The 21,100-nt window shown below is 37.0% G+C and overlaps 3 protein-coding genes across 5 annotated transcripts in view; 2 read left to right on the plus strand and 1 right to left on the minus strand.

Moving 5' to 3' along the window:
* LOC134825328 (dynein axonemal assembly factor 8-like) overlaps positions 1–6,652 on the plus strand; it is a 33,817-nt gene extending 27,165 nt beyond the window's left edge. Inside the window, exons 28-31 of the mRNA XM_063837498.1 lie at positions 1,257–1,359; positions 1,607–1,695; positions 5,325–5,400; positions 5,971–6,652. Coding sequence (XP_063693568.1) covers positions 1,257–1,359; positions 1,607–1,695; positions 5,325–5,400; positions 5,971–6,042 — 340 coding nt within the window. The 3' untranslated portion in view covers positions 6,043–6,652. The remainder of the gene's footprint in view (positions 1–1,256; positions 1,360–1,606; positions 1,696–5,324; positions 5,401–5,970) is intronic.
* A 3,774-nt stretch (positions 6,653–10,426) lies between these two features.
* Positions 10,427–16,701, plus strand: LOC134825330 (dynein axonemal assembly factor 8-like). The gene is made up of 11 exons (XM_063837503.1): positions 10,427–12,372; positions 12,576–12,734; positions 12,930–13,229; positions 13,481–13,636; positions 13,839–14,021; positions 14,149–14,243; positions 14,469–14,638; positions 14,869–14,971; positions 15,219–15,307; positions 15,446–15,521; positions 16,045–16,701. Exons 3-11 carry the CDS (start codon positions 13,085–13,087, stop codon positions 16,114–16,116), a joined length of 1,089 nt encoding a protein of 362 aa, XP_063693573.1. The 5' UTR covers positions 10,427–12,372; positions 12,576–12,734; positions 12,930–13,084; the 3' UTR covers positions 16,117–16,701.
* An 80-nt stretch (positions 16,702–16,781) lies between these two features.
* The window catches only part of LOC134825329 (plexin domain-containing protein 1-like), a 35,893-nt gene continuing 31,574 nt past the window's right edge, over positions 16,782–21,100 (minus strand). For all 3 annotated transcript variants that reach the window (XM_063837502.1, XM_063837500.1, XM_063837499.1), the window contains 4 exons: positions 20,476–20,592; positions 19,900–19,976; positions 19,549–19,682; positions 16,782–18,113 (listed from right to left, as the gene is read on the minus strand). In XM_063837502.1, the coding sequence (XP_063693572.1) occupies positions 18,054–18,113; positions 19,549–19,682; positions 19,900–19,976; positions 20,476–20,592 (388 nt within the window). In that variant the 3' untranslated portion in view covers positions 16,782–18,053. The remainder of the gene's footprint in view (positions 18,114–19,548; positions 19,683–19,899; positions 19,977–20,475; positions 20,593–21,100) is intronic.

Consider the following 21,100-nt stretch of genomic DNA (forward strand, 5'->3'; position numbering starts at 1 on the left):
ATGGGCCGGCCTATACAGCTGACAGGACCTAAAACGTTATAACACGAATTAATGGTGGTGTCACCGTTTCAGGGCTTGTTAGCCCTGCTAGTCACAGGTTCGTTCCTTACAATCAATAAAAAGGAATGAACCATCTATGCTGTAAAAAACACTCAGTTCATTTTGTTTATTCATTTCAAAATATTTTGTTACTTTAGCCGTGTAAAATGGTGAAAATTTTACAATTTGGATACTCAATTATTCACCTTAAAAATCATTCCTCACCATTATTCACCATTAAATTTCACCATTAAATTGATGTCTGTCTAGATAAAAAGTAAGTTGGAGTCAGCCCATGTAACAAATATTGTTAGTGCAGTCATTACTTTTCTTACATGGCAATGTTGCAATCTGGGAGGGGCTCTACTGCTCTTATCTCAAACTCAAAGTACGCTACTGTTTTAATTCTATGGCTGGAATGTTGGTATAATTTCCACTTGAGTAGCTCAATCCTTTACGCCCAGGGCTCCGATTTCTGAGTTCTGACACTGCAATTATTAATAGCTTCATACCAACTCACGGCACATATCTTCAGTGATTTTATAATGCAATGGCTTGAGTTACAAAATATTCTGAAGATATTGGGAAATGAAGTTACACGTACATCTGATAAAGATAACACTATACAATATAATTTACAACCTTTTGTTACCGTGTGGGAGCGATTTATGCTGTTAAAAAACACTCAGTTCGATAAAAGAATTATCAGCTTGATAATTTAAAACTTTTCCCAAAGTTTCAAGTTCATTGTTTAAAATTTCGCTGAGTTATGACCATTTCAAAATCCATCGGATACGTGATCCGAGCACTCAGTCAGTGATCTCGTCACTTCATGGTTAAGTATGGCCTGTTTGGCTCACATGCCCACTGTAATTGGGCGTGGCTTACGAAACTTTCAGGAAATCTAAGTTTGATCCATATCTATAATCTCTGAAATTTTGGTGCAATTTGGAGACGAATTACGTGAGTTATTAAAAGGTTGCGTGTGGGTAGTCACTTTTGGGCCACCCTGTATTATTCAATAATATTATATTATTCAAATATACAATATTTCATTATTTTCATCAGCAATATCGTGCATTAAACTATTAAAATCTTGTTTTATTGATATTTCTGATTGGGACAACGTACTGTTAGATTAGATGATACTCAATAATGACACTAGTTAATTGTTTTGAGAGTGAGCTAATTAATTAATTAATTGTGTAATTACACAGGATGATACAGAGTTGTCAGTTTGAGATAGTGAATGTGCGGCTGTTGACAATACCCACACTCCAGATACAACCCTTCAGAACTCTCTTTAAAGTGCACTACGAGGTTATTAAGCTATTGATCAAGTGATTGATTAAGTAATTAAGTTATTCATAAATAAATTAAGTAATTAATCAAATAAGTGATTCATCGTTAAAAGAAGATCAACGAAAATGTTCTGTTTGATTTCAAGTGATTGTTTGGAATTTTCTGATTTGTTGGTAAGGCTATCTTCTGATTTTTAGTACAGTTTAAAATAAACCTAGACCGAGTAAGTTATATTACCCTCATGTCTCATCTTATAACCTTTCAGTTGAGTCAGACTTTCGTTAACAGACCCTGTCTTTTATTGGTGCTTCAAAGAGAAAACGCAGCCTCCTGCTTTTCACAAATCTTGCAAGGGTTAGTTTTACTTACTTGTACTTGATTAGGTCTCCTCAATCATTCGAGTGGCCTGCACCAATGAACTCCCGTTTGTGACGTATCATCTCCCTCCAAAGTTTTCGGTCACTAGCCATCTTGCTCGCTCCTTCTAGGTCTATGTCAGTGTTTCCTGTAAACGATGCAGCATCTTCCAGCAAACATTTCCTCCAGTTCTTTCTTGGACGGCCCCTAGATCTTCTCCCATGGGCAGGGGTCCAGTTAAGCAGGTACTTAGGAAGCCTAGTGTCTGGCATTCTGGTGACATGGCCAAACCAACGCAGGCGGTTTGCTCCTATGTACGTCTCTACTGGATTTATCTTTGCACGCTCCAGCACTTCAGTGTTTCTAACCCGATCGAGCCATCTTATCCTAAGTATTCTCCTCAAGCAACGCTGATGGAACACCTCAAAGCGATGTAGCTGCTTTTTGGTTGTGTTCCAAACCTCACTACCATATAACAATATTGTCAAAACCGCTGCCTTATAAATCCTGATCTTTGTATAAGACTGGATGTTGCGGTTTTTCCATATATTACTCAGTTGATTGAAGGCTCCGGAAGCTTTCTGAATCCTAGCTGACAGCTCACGGTCGATAGTACCGTCGCTGGAAATAATTGTACCTAAGTACGTAAAGTCACTAACTTGCTGCACTGGCGTGTCTTCAACAGTGATGTTCACTGTGGCTTCTTTCGTGTATGGCCGTTGAGAGGTTGCTTTACCAATGACCATAGCCTCAGTCTTTTTACCATTGATTCTAAGACCTCCCTGGGCACCATACATACACAAAAGGTCAGTTGTTTCTTGAAGACCTTCCTCGCTGTTATCCAGTACAGCCATGTCATCTGCATAATCTGTATCTAACACAGTGATATCATCAACGAGCGGACTGATAGATCTTTGAAGAACCGCTCCGTGGGACACCACTTTGTTGCTTTCTGTTCTCTCAGCAGCCACATTGAGGCAGACATTAAAAAGTGGGGGACCCTGAATGTCTCCTTGGCCACTGCCTGAACTTACTTCAAACCATTCTGATAGTTCACCATTGTGTCTAACAGCACTAACAGTTCCATTAAAGAATGCCTGTATTATTCGAATATATTTACATGGCAGGCCATAATGACTGAAAGCTTTCCAAATATAATTCCTGTCGATGGAATCAAAAGCTGCCTTGAAGTCCACAAAATTTACATACAGGGGGAGATTATATTCAATGCAGTTATGTATAATAGTGCGGAGTGAATAAATCTGATCAATGCATGATCTGTTCTTTCTAAACCCACACTGATTGTCTCGTAGCAGACTTTCTAAACCGTCACTCATGCGTTGTAATATGATGATTTGATACAGTTTAGATGCTGTAGATCTTAGAGTGATCCCCCTATTATTGGAGCAATGAGAGGTATCACCCTTCTTTGGTACAATTATCACGATGCCTTTCAACCAGTCGTCAGGCACTGCTTCTGAATTCCAAACTTTAGAGAACAATTTCTCCATCCTATCCACAAGACCACTTGCCCCATACTTTAACTGCTCATTAGAGATTTCGTCAATCCCAGAACTTTTGTGATTCTTTAATTTTTTGAGACAGTTTAAAATCTCAAGTCTTGTGGGGGGACCATCACCATCACCAAGATAAGGAAAGCATGGAACCACTTCAAGATGGTCCAGGTCAGACATATCCGCATTCGTGGGAGGAGGGTTTAATAGCTCCGAAAAATGTTCTCCCCATCTCTCTCTCTGAGCAGAGGGATCAGCAATCAACTTCCCGGATTTGTCTCTTACAGCAGTTGATTTTCGATTCTTCTTACCGGACAGTGTTTTTATCCGTTGCCAGACTTCCCTTTGACGGCCATGGACAGCAGCTGTTTCCAGATCTGCTGCAACTCTAAGAGCCCAATTCTCGTCGTCTTTCCTGCAGCTCTTTTTGACAAGTTTGTTGGCCCGAGAATACTCGCTCCTATTGTTGTTGTCATTAGGCGCCATTTGTTTAATCTTACTGCGTTCTGCAATAAGGGTTTTTGTCTCCTGAGACAAATGCTGCTGCTTTCTGCGCCGGGGGCGCTCACCCAGTACCTCCATAGACACTTCTTTAATAGTATCCTTAACTAATGTCCATTCTCCATCAAGATTCTCCTCCATTGGTAGGCAGCTAAAACGATTTTGAAGAGCAATGCAGTACTCTTCAACCTTGGACTGATCTCTAAGATTCTCAATCGCTGGAGATATCCTACGAGAGGCGTTCATTTTTTGAACTGCCATAAGTTTGACTCTAAATTGACCCCGAACCAAATAATGATCGGAGCCAATGTCTGCACCCCTGCATGATCTTACGTCAAGTAGAGAGTGACTCCACTTGGTAGAAATACAGACATGGTCAATCTGATTTACTGTGCGGCCATCTGGAGACTTCCAACTTCCTTTATGAATATCACGATGCTGGAAAAGCGTCCCACCGATTGTCAACTGATGTAATGCACAGAAATCTAATAGTCGAAGGCCGTTGTCATTTGATGAAACGTGAAGGGAATGCTTACCAATCACACCGGACCAAGCTGAGTTATCTTGGCCAATGCGAGCATTTAGATCTCCAAGTAAAAACTTCACGTCATGAGCTGGTAGTTCATCAAATGCCCCAGATAGCTGCTGATAAAAGTCATCCTTTACCCCGACTGCTGCATCCTCAGTTGGAGCATAAGCTATCACAATCGAAATGTTGATATGTCGACTGTGCAGCCTCGCTGCAAGAATACGTTCTGATATCGGACTGTATGAAATCAATGAATTTTTAGTCTTCTTCGAGAGGACTAAACCTACCCCTTGTCGTCTGTACCCATCACTTCTTCCTGAGTTAATAAAGAGGGACCCATCATCCAAGGTAACCTCACCAGTGCCGGGTCTGTGCGTCTCTGTCAGCCCCAAGACATCCATTTTATATGCTGACATATTCTGTGACAATTCATACAGCTTTGAGGAACTGCTCTCCAATGATAACACATTCCACGTTCCCACATTAATGCTGTGTTTGATAAAGTTGCACGGGAGTGCTCTCCCCTTCTCCGGGTCCACATGAGTGATATGCTGTGAACTAATAACACTGTTGAAATAAGGCGACTTCTTTGTTCTCATCTGCACACTGGGGTCCTTGCGGCTTTGCCCAGAGCACTTCATCCTGGCTACACCCCTCCTTGAACTCCGAGAGTCACTACACTTTTGGTTATTCATTGATGTTTCAGTAGCTATTTTAAGGTTGAAGGGTAGCTGGCCCCTCGAACCTGGTAGTTTTTTGTCGACCTTTACTGGTCTAGATCCATAGTTTTTTGTTGCACCTCATCTGTTTAAACTGGAATCACCCAGAACAGATTACTGTACTTAATAGTGGCACCTCGTAAAGGGTGTACTATGGTCATTGAAATAGGAGAGGTTATAAGTTACACGATCACTATTTCCTGAGATTATAAAAATCTCTTGCCACCAAGTTTTAGAAATTATTAATAATTTCCATTTCCCTCGTTAAAATTGGCTTATTCTGATTTCTCATTCTTTGTTGGATCAACATTAAAACGGTTTCTTACTTGAAACCAGAATATGCTAACCAGGAATTCTATTCAGATATTCGAACACCAACAACAGGAAACTTTTAGACTCTTACGATCACATGATGCTGACGTCAACCAATAAACAAACGGTAAGTTTCTTATGATGTTGGTTCTTGCCATCAGTCTGAGTTAATTATCACGGATCGGGACATTCAATTTAATGTTTCTGGGGCAAAATTTGTAGCGTTTCCATTATCCTCGTAATCGAGCACTGTCGCAATAAATGGAAAAACTATAAATTTTGCCCCAAAATAATTGCGTGGAATTTCATGGTTTTTGGACATATTTGAAGAAGCAAGTTGAGCGAAGATCTGGATCAACAAAACTTTGGTCTTTACCGCTGTAAAGCCAAAGTTTCGGTCTCATCCGCAAAAAAAACTTGTTAAGTTTCGGTCTCATCCGCAAATATTTGTAAACGTAGCGCGCTTGATTTTGTTGAATAAGAAAGCACTTTGTTTTTGCATTCAGTGTAACATGGAAATTTTGGTTCATAACATTATATCGATCGGTTTGCGCGCGAAATCGAATTATTTATTCTGGAATCTCAGAATTAAGATCAAAAGTTGCTCTTGAAAATCTATTTCCTTTCCAATTCTAGTATATATATCTGATAATTTAGCTTACTAGCTTATAATCAATAATGCTCAATCTATTTTCAGTGCGAAAATCAAATCAAGTTCTTCTTCGACTTTTTACCTGACCGCTGTAAAGACCAAATGGAGATACAGTGATGAAGAACTTCAAGAATGTTGTTCGATGAACAATATAGCGGCAACTTATTGATAGCTGACGAGCTTTGAATATTTGCCAATCAGTGCGTTTGAATACTGGTGGGGATTTGAATTATATTTTCTTGGACACATTTCATGACCACGATTTAACTTTCACCCAAGACCACTGATTTGTGTCAAAACAATTAATATAGTTTGACTAGTTACCAATATTTAGATGTATGATCGACTGAGCGCTCTTTCCTTGATATTATGGAGAATCATTCGCCTTAAATTTCTTAGTGTTTCAGGGGCCTCAGTTCCAAATGAACAAAAATGGTGTTAGTTGGCCCCGAAACCTGATCGTATATATTTAAATTTTTGGAGCATTGTTTAAGCTCATCGATCCTGAGACCTCGCAAGTGACCTACACTCGTAATTCGTATATTCCTAGTTTTCTACATTTTATAGCTGTCTACGTGTATAGATTGTAGTATTATATTTAGCTCAGTGCCAGTTTGTAACTTATATAAATTTGTACAGATGTTTGTAGAAACTTTTATATATGAAAATGTCGTTAACTATTTATTTTCAATTTATAAAGACAATAGATTTGCTTTTCAAGAAACTCACAGGAGACTTCTTTCCTATATGGCTGATCATGATCAGAGAAATAATACTATCGATTGATGGTTCCTTTAAGTACAAATCTACAGAATATGTAATTTGAGCAGAAATATAGTATGGGGGTATTCTACCTAATATGGGGAAATAAATTGAAGACTCATCCAATATTTATTTAAATTAACAGTTTGGATTTTCTAAAACCACAGATGCTCACAAACACTCATACATCAAATGCGAGCATTACCTATATTACAATATGGATGGAGGTTCGTTAATTAAAGAAACTATAACACTGACTTACAACTAACAGCATATGTTTAGATAATTATCTAGTAAGAATCTAGCTAAGGCGACCAGTGAATACTGAATAACAGTCTGTTTTCAATAGAACATTGTAAAACCAGCTCACGTTGAACGGCTTGGAGAAAATAAGCACACTTTCACAAATAAAACGAGCAATTCTGTCTACTTTTAGATCACACCAACAAAAATTAAAAAGTTACTGAACCCGAATCTGGTTTTAAAAAAGGATTGAGACTCTGCCAAGAATTAAAATCTAAAACAGGGCACGGACATACATATGTTAGAATTATATGGGAAAAAATTTGAAAAGTTCGACTAGTCTCCACTATCTGATCCATCAGACGGTCTTTTAAAAACCGTATAGCCATTTATTTGTGTTTTTTTCAAAATCAGTGGTTTTTGTTAGACAACCATTGAGAAGGAGACACGCCGAAATTTTACAACTTTGCCTTTCATGTACATTGACTCGCAAAATATAATAAACACAAAAGTTTACATTTTCATAAAGTAACCCTTTGGCAACAGTCTCGCATATCAAAAATGTGGACAAAAGTGGAAATTATCGTCTTTACTGCTGCCGTTAGGGCGATTTTACTTCCTCTTGAACAATACATGCTGTACAATCTCTTCCTACATACTAATACATAGTAACAAAAATAAAAATAACAACGAAATATTTTATAATTATCATTCAACACACTGAGCAGTCTGAAAAGCTAAAATCTGAACTCTGAACAAAAGACATGTTGTGTTCCTAACATGCTCTGATAATTTATTAATTTAATAACTAAAGCATCTAATTGTTCATCAACCAAAGAAAAACTATAACTTTGCACAAATTGGGAAAAGAAAACTTATTCTACCAGCTAATAATGATACATAACGAATTTGTTAATTATCATCCGGGTCGGGGAGTGTCATCACGAATTTTCTTCATTCACGGTTGACAATAGGGCAGAGCGTGGATCGCTCCTGAATACGTCTTGAAGAATTGAACAACTGCAGAAGAAAAGCAGCGGTGAACGTCTGTCTAAATACCAGACTCGGTCGTGTCTTCCTTGTATTGTACGCTCTCGACTTCCAGAATCTTCGGTACTGAAATAAACAAAGATTAGTGTTTAGTGTAATTATGACTTGCATTTTGCAAGTGGTCTGTACTTAACGAATCGGATCATTGCATGACCATTGACGGTCATGCACGTGTAAGGTAGCTCAATGTACGAGTGTACTGATGTGCACGTGTGCGCGGCTCCGACTGGCACTTGTGGTAATAAATAACCATGAGCTGATATAATGATTTCCCGCCAAATATGAAACAGCTAGTACTGTGTCTTCTAGAATGTTCGCTGGGATGTTATGAAAGCTTAAGACAGATATTTACTAATCCACAGTTCAAATCTTTGACGATGAAATTGTATGTAAACGCATGTTATAGGTATTATAATAGTTGAAATTTATAGATGTTTAGCTACCGAGCTGGTTGCGTGATGTTGAGAAGTTTGTTGATTTCTGCATTTTCGAAACGTTCTTTTTTCGAAAAGGAACGCAAAGCCGTTTCCTGTCAGTCCGACTAACATTATCAAACTGAATAGTTTTCCCTGATGAAGATGATAGCAGTTACATCGTCAAAACAATGTATTGAGTTACAGAAAATGAATAGCAGCCGGTTTACACTTTACAGAATTGCACATGATATATTATATATACATGACACAGGGGCTCCGTCACCAAGCTAGACGATCGAGCAGACGAAACAGCTGACAGAGAAAATACAAGAAGTGATTCCGAGCGGGTGTAAGAAGGGTGTAAAGTATAGGTAGCTCAATGTACGAGTGTGCACGTGTGCGCGGCTCCGACTGGCACTTGTGGTAATAAATAACCATGAGCTGATATAATGATTTCCCACCAAATATGAAACAGCTAGTACTGTGTCTTCTAGAATGTTCGCTTGGATGTTATGACAGCTTAAGACAGATATTTACTAATCCACAGTTCAAATCTTTGACGATGAAATTGTAAATGTATAGGTATTATAATAGTTGAAATTTATAGATGTTTAGCTACCGAGCTGGTTGCGTGATGTTGAGAAATTTGTTGATTTCTGCATTTTCGAAACGTTCTTTTTTCGAAAAGGAACGCAAAGCCGTTTCCTGTCAGTCCGACTAACAAACTGAAGGGTGTTCCCACAATCCGGTCCGAGGTCCGGTTAACTTAAGCAGCTGTGAGCTGTTTAAGTGAAAGCGAGTGGCAGATAGATGTAAAACTCTGCAGCTGCAGAACGAGAAGTGTCCTGCCTACTTATTCCTCAAACTAGCTCTTTCCTAGTTTACACCGGAGACGCCATATAGAGAATTTCCTTGGATAGCTGTCACGTGACAGTCACGAGATATCGATTGAGCGCGTTTACTGGTTGAATATATAGCGCGTGATATTGAGCTATTATGCAGAGCCATTACGGACCATATAAGGCGTAATTAAGAGCTGCAGCTAGCTCGGTCTCTATCACTTTCACTAGCTGCATCTAGCACGTGATATTTGCACAGCTAATTACACGCCTTATACGGTATAATCAACAGGTAGAGCTAGTTCTCGGTGTGTCGCTGGGTAGCCGTGCGTGCGTGCAAGGTAAATATTTTGTAAACAATGTTAGTATAAAGATAACTTTTGCTTGGATATAAACATGCAAGTGTGAGGTAGCATAGTTGGCAGTGCACTGGTTTGTTGCTCAGATGGGTGAGAGCAAGGGTTTGTCTGAACCATCCTCGAAATCGTTGTTACCTAGCTAGTAACTTGGTGATTGAACAGAGAGTGGAAAACCAGACGAAAGTAAAGATGAAGTCTCGGGGACCGGGGAAGCGGCTGATGATGGGCAAGAATAATTAAAGCGCCCTAGGCCGCTCCCCAAACCAGACCAATAACACATTTTCTGAAAATTTCTAATTTTCGAGGTAAAACTCAAAATAAAAACGACAAAATAGGCATATTTGTATGTTGTAGTAATATCATCAAATTTCTTAGATCTAGATTTCTAATTTCCTTTACGCTTTAGAACTGGAAGAACTGGTGAACCTGGTGGAGAGTGAAAGAGGTAGTTTATATGGCAGGACATGACAGGTACGGGTGCATGTTTATTGATATTCTCCCTGTTGATTTTTTATATTCACGATGTCAATCTTTCGCAGCTCGGCGCGGCGTGGCCCAGTGGTGAATTTCGTTACTGGGCCGTGCTCAGCCTGTCATTTTACCTGGGGACCCCAGGCTATTATGTTCATAAACATAATAAAGATTTGGCGAAATGACAGGCTGAGCACCGCCCAGTAACCTGTCATTCCGCCTAATATCTATTCGTATGATTATGAACAGAAATAATATATAACAGCATGCTGCATGAGGACCCGGCAGGTTCTGGTTAGCATCTTGCCGATCTTACGCCGAAATTGTGGATTGCAAAAAACATTATTTGCGCGGCCGATTAGTTCTGACGTTAGCTATAGAGGTTCTTTCACAACTTAATACCTATTTTTTGTGGTATTATTATTGATTATATGGACGTATTAAATATGAAAATAAATTTGTTGAAACCCTAAAATTTTTTTGAAATATCTAAATCGATTTTTCGAAAATACTTGTGTATGCGTGTCTGATAATTTCATTAAATAAAAAACAATCCATATTCCCCTTCCACGTGTTTAGATAAGTTAGAAACTACTTTTTAACATAAACAAGCTATTTTGACCTCTGACGTGCAGTCTTTTATTTATATTGTTTTGTTTTGAACAAGTAAAATAGATCCGATTAATCCGTTTGTCGTTTTAGAACTTGAACCGTAGAAATCAATTTACAATTTTAATTTGACCATTTATTGAACTTCATTAAACAGGATAGTAGATCGAAGCTGTTACGGGGATTGTCTGCTCGATACACCAGAGTCATCAGACATGTCTTAAAAGACGTATTTTTGGCCCCTGAATCGATTGGGGATAGTGGGAAGTGTTAAAAATGGGGTTAACCCGGTTTTATTTTGAAAAAACCGATTTTTTGCCCCAAAAATGGCCATTTTTTGAGGTTTTTTAGAAATTTCGACAGGTTAATTCAATAGAAAAGCTTGCATATTTTGGTTTCTTGTACATTTTCATTTGCCGCACTAGCTAATATCAATATAATAAGCACGCACAAGAGTTAACCCGGTCAAAATAAAAAACCTCCAAAAAAATGTTTTTTTGCGCGCTAAATTTTTTCGGCTCTTTATACATCCACAATGAAATATTTTTGCCCACAAAGTGTTTTAATACTGTTCAATAATACTATTGATAGTTTTTCAGCGTCAAAACAAGTTTTGAAAGCGGAAGAAAAAATTATATTTTTCGTGGTGCTGAGCACTTTGAAAATTGTTGAATAAAATCGAGCGCTACCGTAAAATTTTAGTAACCCTTCCCTGAAACTCATTTAAGTTTTTGTACCGTTAGTGTTTTGTCCTTTTCTGAAGTTCATGCCTTCTCTGGCTTAATTTCATTTAATATTGTTTAATACAGTACAGTAAAGTGTTTTATAATAGTAGAGTGCCATTTCTAATACTTCAATGTTACATTGTTGAGATACCTTTACTTGGCTGATTACTTTTTGTTAATACAATTTCTCCAATTTAGTATTGCATTGCTTATATGTTCAATGAGACAGCTTCGTAATATTTTATACGTAAAAATGAAACTGCATTACTTATTACATAAATTATGTATCATCGTATTAGTGTTCCATTAATTGTACAATTTGTCATGTTTTTTTTTTCAATGTGATCTTCGATTTTAGAATCTTTACGGTGTCTTTTCTTATAATTTGCTATCATTTTTTAGCTTTTGAAAATTGAAAATGTTTCAATATTACCAATAATTCAATATTACCAATAATTTTAACTTTTAAAAATTGAAAATGTTTCAATATTACCAATAATTACAGAACATTTCATTATTTTAACATCGTTCATAAGTTTTTGATAACTAATTGTTTTGTATCGATAAATTATGTAAATGTGTTGCTTTTATCCTAGAATGGTGTTTAGATCAAGTTAAATTAATTAAAATGTAATTAAAATGTTAATTAGATTAAAATTTTGTGTGATAATGTTGAAGAAAAATTTGATTTACTTTCATTGAAAATTATTTTGAAATCTTTCTAAGGTGACAAAATTTGCCTTTTATTTCGATTTCCGACATATTTTAACATATTTCAGCATATTCAACACATTTAACATAAACTTCAGGACACATTTTAACATATTTCAGCATATTCAACACATTTTACATAAACCTCAGGACGTGATAACAGAGAAATGTGACTTAGAACAGATAGTGTTCGTAGCTCTTATCGGTAAAGATGTGGCCGCTACAGCTGGGCGCGAGATACACGCTTTCGTTCATTTCTGTGGTATGTTTCGTGAATTTTATAGTCTTTTCGTGATGTTGTTCATGTCTACAAAAAACTCTTAGTATTTTCAATTAGTATATTTATTAATCAGAAATGTTCATCAGAAACATCACAACAATGCGACCCATAAATAATGTTCCTATCCTTATATTACACATATATATAATTATATTCAACTAACAGAGCAACTTAACTTTTCACAGACACGTTGGGAATAGAGGTACCAGAGAATGAGACAGGTCAGCTGGAACTGTTGGGAGTTAAACTCATCAGTAAACTTAACTCCTTCCAAGCTAGAGAAGTTACTCAGTACGAAGTGGGTGATCCACATTGGAAGAGTGACATTCAGTTCCTTCAGACAGGTACTTTGGGTGACGTCACCAAGTTTTTACCGCAGTATTTCTATTTCTTGCATATATAACTATTTAATACCTTTAACTCTTTGTGTCTTTGTTGATGATTAGGGACTGTCAATAAATAAATCATGTTTTCAAATATCAATTTATTACTGAACGATAAAAATCACATCAACCGAAACATTTTCCTTATCTTTTCAGTGCCCATAATCTCTCTGCTGTTCCGAGGAATCAACGCTTTCCAAATTATCAAACAGCTCCTCTCCCGCTCCACCACGTGCACTACTCCCAGCATCAGATCACGTGACGATACGCCTGCACGTGGGCGTGGATCACGTGACCATTGCAGCAGTATCATGTCAGAGACACCAGAACATGCGTACAAGCTAGCCAGTCTGCTGTTCTTTGAGAAGGAACTGTACAGTGACGAGATCATGAGGCCTAAACAATTACATCTACCCCCACCCAGGACTCATGTTAATAGTATCATCAGCAAGGAGGGTGGGTACTTTCTGATCAACCACTAATTATATCAAAAATCATGCTATATTTTGTTGCCGGATAATTGTTCATTATGTCAAATAAAGTTTAGCTATTTGCGCCCTAAAGCGAACCCTACCACCAATACTCTGAAACCAACTTTATTATTTCTCATTACCCAGCTCTTACCCCTCTAACTCCTCTAACCCCCTTTAACCCATATAACCCCACAAACCCCTCTAACCCATCTAACCCCTCTGACCCCTCCACAGGAAGACACCACTTATCAGACCTACCTGACAGACTAGTCTACCAATCAGAGGGGATACTGAAGAGTATGTTAGCTCCTCCCAGGCTACTCGCCTCTATCTTAGTGACGTCACAAGTTAATCATTTTGGCAAGATACTCAAGAGGTTGGAACAAGAAGGTTAGAGGTGTAGACTGTCATTTGTGGTTCAACTCTTGAAGGATTAGATAATATATATTATTGTTAGCGAAGAAATTGTGTCTACTTTAGCTTTATTACTATGTTTTGATTTGTCGAAATTATTTCAAATGAGCACATTCTAGTGTTGGTGTAGGTAAGTAAAGTTTTAATTAAAAAGTAACCAATCACAACCCTCCTCCAGAGTTTACAGTAGTAGGAGTACACCTAACACGTGACACGGACAGCATTGTGTTCTGTGTACAAGCAGAGAACTGTATCTACAAGCTGCTACAGCTGGTTGGACCTAGAGATCTTAAGGAGGCTAAATCTTCCCATCAGTTCTCGTTGAGGGCTTCTTTTGCTACACACTCCGACTCTTTTTATGGTATTTTAGTTTTTAATCAGCTTAACCCGAATACGATTAAATCTTTAAAAATTGATATTTCATGCTAACGACGTTATAAACAATAAAGTTTTCATGAGATGTAATGGTCTAAAATTATCAATTTCAGCGTCCCCGACTTATAATGACAGTGTCACTGATGTAAAGAGATATTTCCCTGATGGACTGTGTTGTGCCAACACTCTTGATATGCAGGCTGAGGGGGTAGGTTCCTTACCATTAATACTAATTATCTATTCTTCATTATCATAAATCTTTCATCAAGATACCCTTACCCTATCTAGGCTATAATTCATTTTGGTATTCTATTTTATTTTGTTGCGCTGTCTTCACAAATCCAAAGATAACACGGCGCCACCACGACATCAAGTCAAATTCCCTATAAAACTCCCTCTTTTCACTCAAGAATAATAATTCCCAATACCTCAGATTCCTCACTCCTACATAGACGAGTTGGTGAATACAGCGAGCGCTAGGAGATACGTATCCAGATCATATCCCTTGAAGCCTCTCCTCCAGACGGTGTGTGTTGTGTTTCCTCCTGATTTACTGAGACCCGCCAAACACATGCGCCTATCACCTGCTAGTCAACTCATCACGTAAGTTCTCCTGTCTTACCTTTCATTATTTTACCTTTCATTATTCAATAATATATATTATTCAAATATATACAATATTTCATTATTTTCATCAGCAATATCGTGCATTAAAATCTTGTTTCATTTCTGATTGGGACAACGCACTGTTAGATTAGATGATACTCAATAATGACAGTAGTTAATTATTTTGAGAGTGAGCTAATTAGTTAATTAATTATGTAATTACACAGGATGATACAGAGTTGTCAGTTTGAGATAGTGAATGTGCGGCTGTTAACAATACCCACACTCCAGATACAACCCTTCAGAACTCTCTTTAAAGTACACTACGAGGTAATTAAGTAATTGATCAAGTGATTGATTAAGTAATTAAGTTATTCATAAATAAATTAAGTAATTAATCAAATAAGTGATTCATCGTTAAAAGAAGATCAACGAAAATGTTCTGTTTGATTTCAAGTGATTGTTTGGAATTTTCTGATTTGTTGGTAAGGCTATCTTGTGATTTTTAGTACAGTTTGAAATAAACCTACACCGAGTAAGTTATATTACCCTCATGTCTCATCTTATAACCTTTCAGTTGAGTCAGACTTTCGTTAACAGACCCTGTCTTTTATTGGTGCTTCAAAGAGAAAACGCAGCCTCCTGCTTTTCACAAATCTTGCAAGGGTTAGTTTTAGAAATTATTAATAATTTCAATTTCTCTCGTTAAAATTGGCTTATTCTGATTTCTCATTCTTTGTTGGATCAACGTTAAAACGGTTTCTTACTTGAAACCAGAATATGCTAACCAGGAATTCTATTCAGATATTCGAACACCAACAACAGGAAACTTTTAGACTCGTACGATCACATGATGCTGACGTCAACCAATAAACAAACGGTAAGTTTCTTATGATGTTGGTTCTTGCCATCAGTCTGAGTTAATTATCACGGATCGGGACATTCAATTTAATGTTTCTGGGGCAAAATTTGTAGCGTTTCCATTATCCTCGTATTAGAGCATTTTCGCAATAAATGGAAAAACTATAAATTTTGCCCCAAAATAATTGCGTGGAATTTCATGGTTTTTGGACATATTTGAAGAAGCAAGTTGAGCGAAGATCTGGATCAACAAAATATAAACTTGTTAAGTTTCGGTCTCATCCGCAAATATTTGTAAACGTAGCGCGCTTAATTTTGTTGAATAAGAAAGCACTTTGTTTTTGCATTCAGTGTAACATGGAAATTTTGGTTCATAACATTATATCGATCGGTTTGCGCGCGAAATCGAATTATTTATTCTGGAATCTCAGAATTAAGATCAAAAGTTGCTCTTGAAAATCTATTTCCTTTCCAATTCTAGTATATATATCTGATAATTTAGCTTACTAGCTTATAATCAATAATGCTCAATCTATTTTCAGTGCGAAAATCAAATCAAGTTCTTCTTCGACTTTTTACCTGACCGCTGTAAAGACCAAATGGAGATACAGTGATGAAGAACTTCAAGAATGTTGTTCGATGAACAATATAGCGGCAACTTATTGATAGCTGACGAGCTTTGAATATTTGCCAATCAGTGCGTTTGAATACTGGTGGGGATTTGAATTATATTTTCTTGGACACATTTCATGACCACGATTTAACTTTCACCCAAGACCACTGATTTGTGTCAAAACAATTAATATAGTTTGACTAGTTACCAATATTTAGATGTATGATCGACTGAGCGCTCTTTCCTTGATATTATGGAGAATCATTCGCCTTAAATTTCTTAGTGTTTCAGGGGCCTCAGTTCCAAATGAACAAAAATGGTGTTAGTTGGCCCCGAAACCTGATCGTATATATTTAAATTTTTGGAGCATTGTTTAAGCTCATCGATCCTGAGACCTCGCAAGTGACCTACACTCGTAATTCGTATATTCCTAGTTTTCTACATTTTATAGCTGTCTACGTGTATAGATTGTAGTATTATATTTAGCTCAGTGCCAGTTTGTAACTTATATAAATTTGTACAGATGTTTGTAGAAACTTTTATATATGAAAATGTCGTTAACTATTTATTTTCAATTTATAAAGACAATAGATTTGCTTTTCAAGAAACTCACAGGAGACTTCTTTCCTATATGGCTGATCATGATCAGAGAAATAATACTATCGATTGATGGTTCCTTTAAGTACAAATCTACAGAATATGTAATTTGAGCAGAAATATAGTATGGGGGTATTCTACCTAATATGGGGAAATAAATTGAAGACTCATCCAATATTTATTTAAATTAACAGTTTGGATTTTCTAAAACCACAGATGCTCACAAACACTCATACATCAAATGCGAGCATTACCTATATTACAATATGGATGGAGGTTCGTTAATTAAAGAAACTATAACACTGACTTACAACTAACAGCATATGTTTAGATAATTATCTAGTAAGAATCTAGCTAAGGCGACCAGTGAATACTGAATAACAGTCTGTTTTCAATAGAACATTGTAAAACCAGCTCACGTTGAACGGCTTGGAGAAAATAAGCACACTTTCACAAATAAAACGAGCAATTCTGTCTACTTTTAGATCACACCAACAAAAATTAAAAAGTTACTGAACCCGAATCTGGTTTTAAAAAAGGATTGAGACTCTGCCAAGAATTAAAATCTAAAACAGGGCACGGACATACATATGTTAGAATTATATGGGAAAAAATTTGAAAAGTTCGACTAGTCTCCACTATCTGATCCATCAGACGGTCTTTTAAAAACCGTATAGCCATTTATTTGTGTTTTTTTCAAGATCAGTGGTTTTTGTAAGACAACCATTGAGAAGGAGACACGCCGAAATTTTACAACTTTGCCTTTCATGTACATTGACTCGCAAAATATAATAAACACAAAAGTTTACATTTTCATAAAGTAACCCTTTGGCAACAGTCTCGCATATCAAAAATGTGGACAAAAGTGGAAATTATCGTCTTTACTGCTGCCGTCAGGGCGATTTTACTTCCTCTTGAACAATACATGCTGTACAATCTCTTCCTACATACTAATACATAGTAACAAAAATAAAAATAACAACGAAATATTTTATAATTATCATTCAACACACTGAGCAGTCTGAAAAGCTAAAATCTGAACTCTGAACAAAAGACATGTTGTGGTTCTAACATGCTCTGATAATTTATTAATTTAATAACTAAAGCATCTTATTGTTCATCAACCAAAGAAAAACTATAACTTTGCACAAATTGGGAAAAGTAAACTTATTCTACCAGCTAATAATGATACATAACGAATTTGTTAATTATCATCCGGGTCGGGGAGTCATCACGAATTTTCTTCATTCACGGTTGACAATAGGGCAGAGCGTGGATCGCTCCTGAATACGTCTTGAAGAATTGAACAACTGCAGAAGAAAAGCAGCGGTGAACGTCTGTCTAAATACCAGACTCGGTCGTGTCTTCCTTGTACGCTCTCGACTTCCAGAATCTTCCGTACTGAAATAAACAAAGATTAGTGTTTAGTGTAATTATGACTTGCATTTTGCAAGTGGTCTGTACTTAACGAATCGGATCATTGCATGACCATTGACGGTCATGCACTGCACGCTGAACAATCTGCATGCACTGATCTGAGAAGCGCGGCGCGCGCTTATCTCGCACGCCGCGCGCGATATATTTGTACGCGCGCGCACGTTGTGCTGACAAAGCACTTAATAGAATATTAAGCGCGGATTCCTGACGTCCAGAAAGAATGCATTCTTTTAAAGGAAAACCTGGATCATACAAACATCTAAACTGTTCAAATAACCAAACAATGTGGTATACATTACATACATTAGCATGTGTTTATATTCCCCACTACCCATAGGCCACAAAATATTCAACAGCCATTTGACACCAAGCGCCAGCACCTTCAACTGTCCCCAGCAGCTAATGTGGCTCAAATATTTCTTATTACAGGGTTCAATAGATAATTAATTTAGATCAGTGCTTCTAGCTGCGTTTACCAATACAATGGACATGTAATGGACATGTAATGACCAAAGTCCAAAACAGAATGTTCAACTTTTAAAGGGGGGGGGGGGGGGGGGGGGGGGCCAATGGGTATTTTTTTAGTTTTTTGTGAAACTTGATTTCGAGATAGTTGAGAGATAGTTGACCAACAAACTAGGACCAGTGACCGAACTTTTGAGGGGGTCATATCCCGGACCCCAACCGCCAAACGGTACGCGCAGGGCAGCCACGCCCATATTCGGTCCAAATTAGGCCCAATTTACCTAGCCAAAAACCCTGAACATGCCCAAAACCCAGGTTTATGGTGCTCTACTTGTAGCTAGTGGTCTCCTGAACTTGTATATGAAATTTCATCAAGATTGGACAACAAAATGACTGAGTTATGAGCCAAAAACCATATGCCCATATTTGGTCATACGCACCAAATTTGGTAGATTTCGTCCCATAAATTGGTCAAATATCAATATTTTTGAATGAGACTTACTTTTTATGAAAAGTAAGCCTAAACTACATATTCTCTGTAAGTTATAGCTTTATATCTGTTTAAATGTGGATACTAAGGCGAAAAAACCACAAAAAATGAACTAAATTGCCCGTATCTTGGTTCGCAAAGTTTCACAACCCCCAATACAAACTCGATTAATCAAAGGATCACGTACCATCTTGTTCCTGTCCAGGTTTTACATTTTTTAAAGCATGGATACATTTTCAGGCTATTTCCCCCACTGTTAACTTAACACTACAGGATGACTCAACGAGAATTTTGAGATTATAAAAATGATAAATCTTTTTATGAAGGAGCAAATTTTTAAAGATGAACAATTGCTAACATACCTTGATATTGCTAAAAAACATACCTAAAATTGCTAACATACCTTGATATTGCTAAAAAACATACCTAAAATTGCTAACATACCTTGATAAGCCACAGTCCACTGGGGGTTGTTGGGTTCCTGTAAGCGTACACTGACCACCCCACAAATATCATAACAATAAGGAGGATCAGAGTTACAATGAATCCTATCAGGGCTCTAACTGCTGTGTTCGAACCTGCGGTCACGTGGTTTTCAGAAAATATAGAAAATTTGAGAAAAAACTTTAAAATGTAACTTACTACCTTACTCGGGAATATTATGACTGGGATAAAGTGGTGGATTTTGGAAAATTCCGCCATATTTTTCCCGGTCATTAATTTTCCCCGTCATAAATTAACCCGCTAAAATATTCCCGAGTAAGGTAAATACATATATTGTATATATTAACTTACCGCTACACTTGTAGTAGATATTGAGCGTCTTATCAGCTCCAGGGCACGGGTCCGAACCAAAGAATGTTTGAGTAGCTCTGTAAATATTTCCATTGTTACTCTTGCAACTCTTGTGTGTGGTAATGAACAAGTTTCACCTGCTCAGCAAAGATGTATTTATATATTATTTTGAGCTTTGACCTTGAATTCTTTACATTTTTCGCTCAGGGAGGTGAACAACATGACTTATTTGCCAATTTTTTAGCTGTATCACGAGTAGGAAGATTGCATGTTAACTTGTCGTCTTGGCAAGCTTATTTGATGCATATCTATTATGTAATTATTCACATGATAGTGATCATATGCTCCATTATCTATATATAGTGGTCATGTGATATGGTCACGTGGTGTCATGTGATATGGTCACGTGGTGTATCTACAGATTTGGCTCTGCTCTTAGTCTGACCACCACCACACAAATTATTATCATATCAATACATTGTAAGATAATATGATTAAGCCCAGTTGAAGATAGTGGATTAAGTAATTAAACAATTAAGCAATTAAGGTAATCAAGTTAATTAAGGGATTACTCACTGGACAAAACACTTGGTTTTGTGGTTGCACATCTCTGAGACCTTTTCTTTAACCATGTTGTTATCATACGCACACTTCTTGTTTCCGTTTGGAGATTTGGAGCTTTCACAGAAGGACCTGGTGGGTTTGAGAGACTGATCAGTTAATTAGTCATAATCACTTAATTTCAATCTTACATAATAATATTAAGTTCAGTCGGTTATAATCCAGTGATTGTTCTAGTAAAATTCGTTATTCGCCAGCTCTTGTTGGTTATTAGAGTTTCCCCAGAATTCAATCAAGCCACACACACATCCGCATTCCGCACCAAGATACATTATATATTATTTAGATAACAAACCACAGATTAACATTCAATGATTAGTTCAAACTAGTCCCACTGTGTAAAATCCGGATTGGAGTATTATTTATGAGTCGCATTGTTGTAATGTATTCTGTGTAAAATTATCTTTATCCCGGTTACTGCGACAAGTAAAAATGCTCTTATTAGGGAAAGGAGTTTACTCGACGTTTCAATGTAACTACATCGTATTCATGATCTCAAATTATTTGTTATATAGTAGTGTTGAAAGTATTAAAACATTTATTATTAAAGATAATTTTACACAGAATACAGTCCCACCGT

This window comes from Bolinopsis microptera, chromosome 13 (assembly GCF_026151205.1).
Source record: "Bolinopsis microptera isolate Bmic1 chromosome 13, MBARI_Bmic_1.0, whole genome shotgun sequence".
Classification (NCBI taxonomy): Eukaryota; Metazoa; Ctenophora; class Tentaculata; order Lobata; family Bolinopsidae; genus Bolinopsis; species Bolinopsis microptera.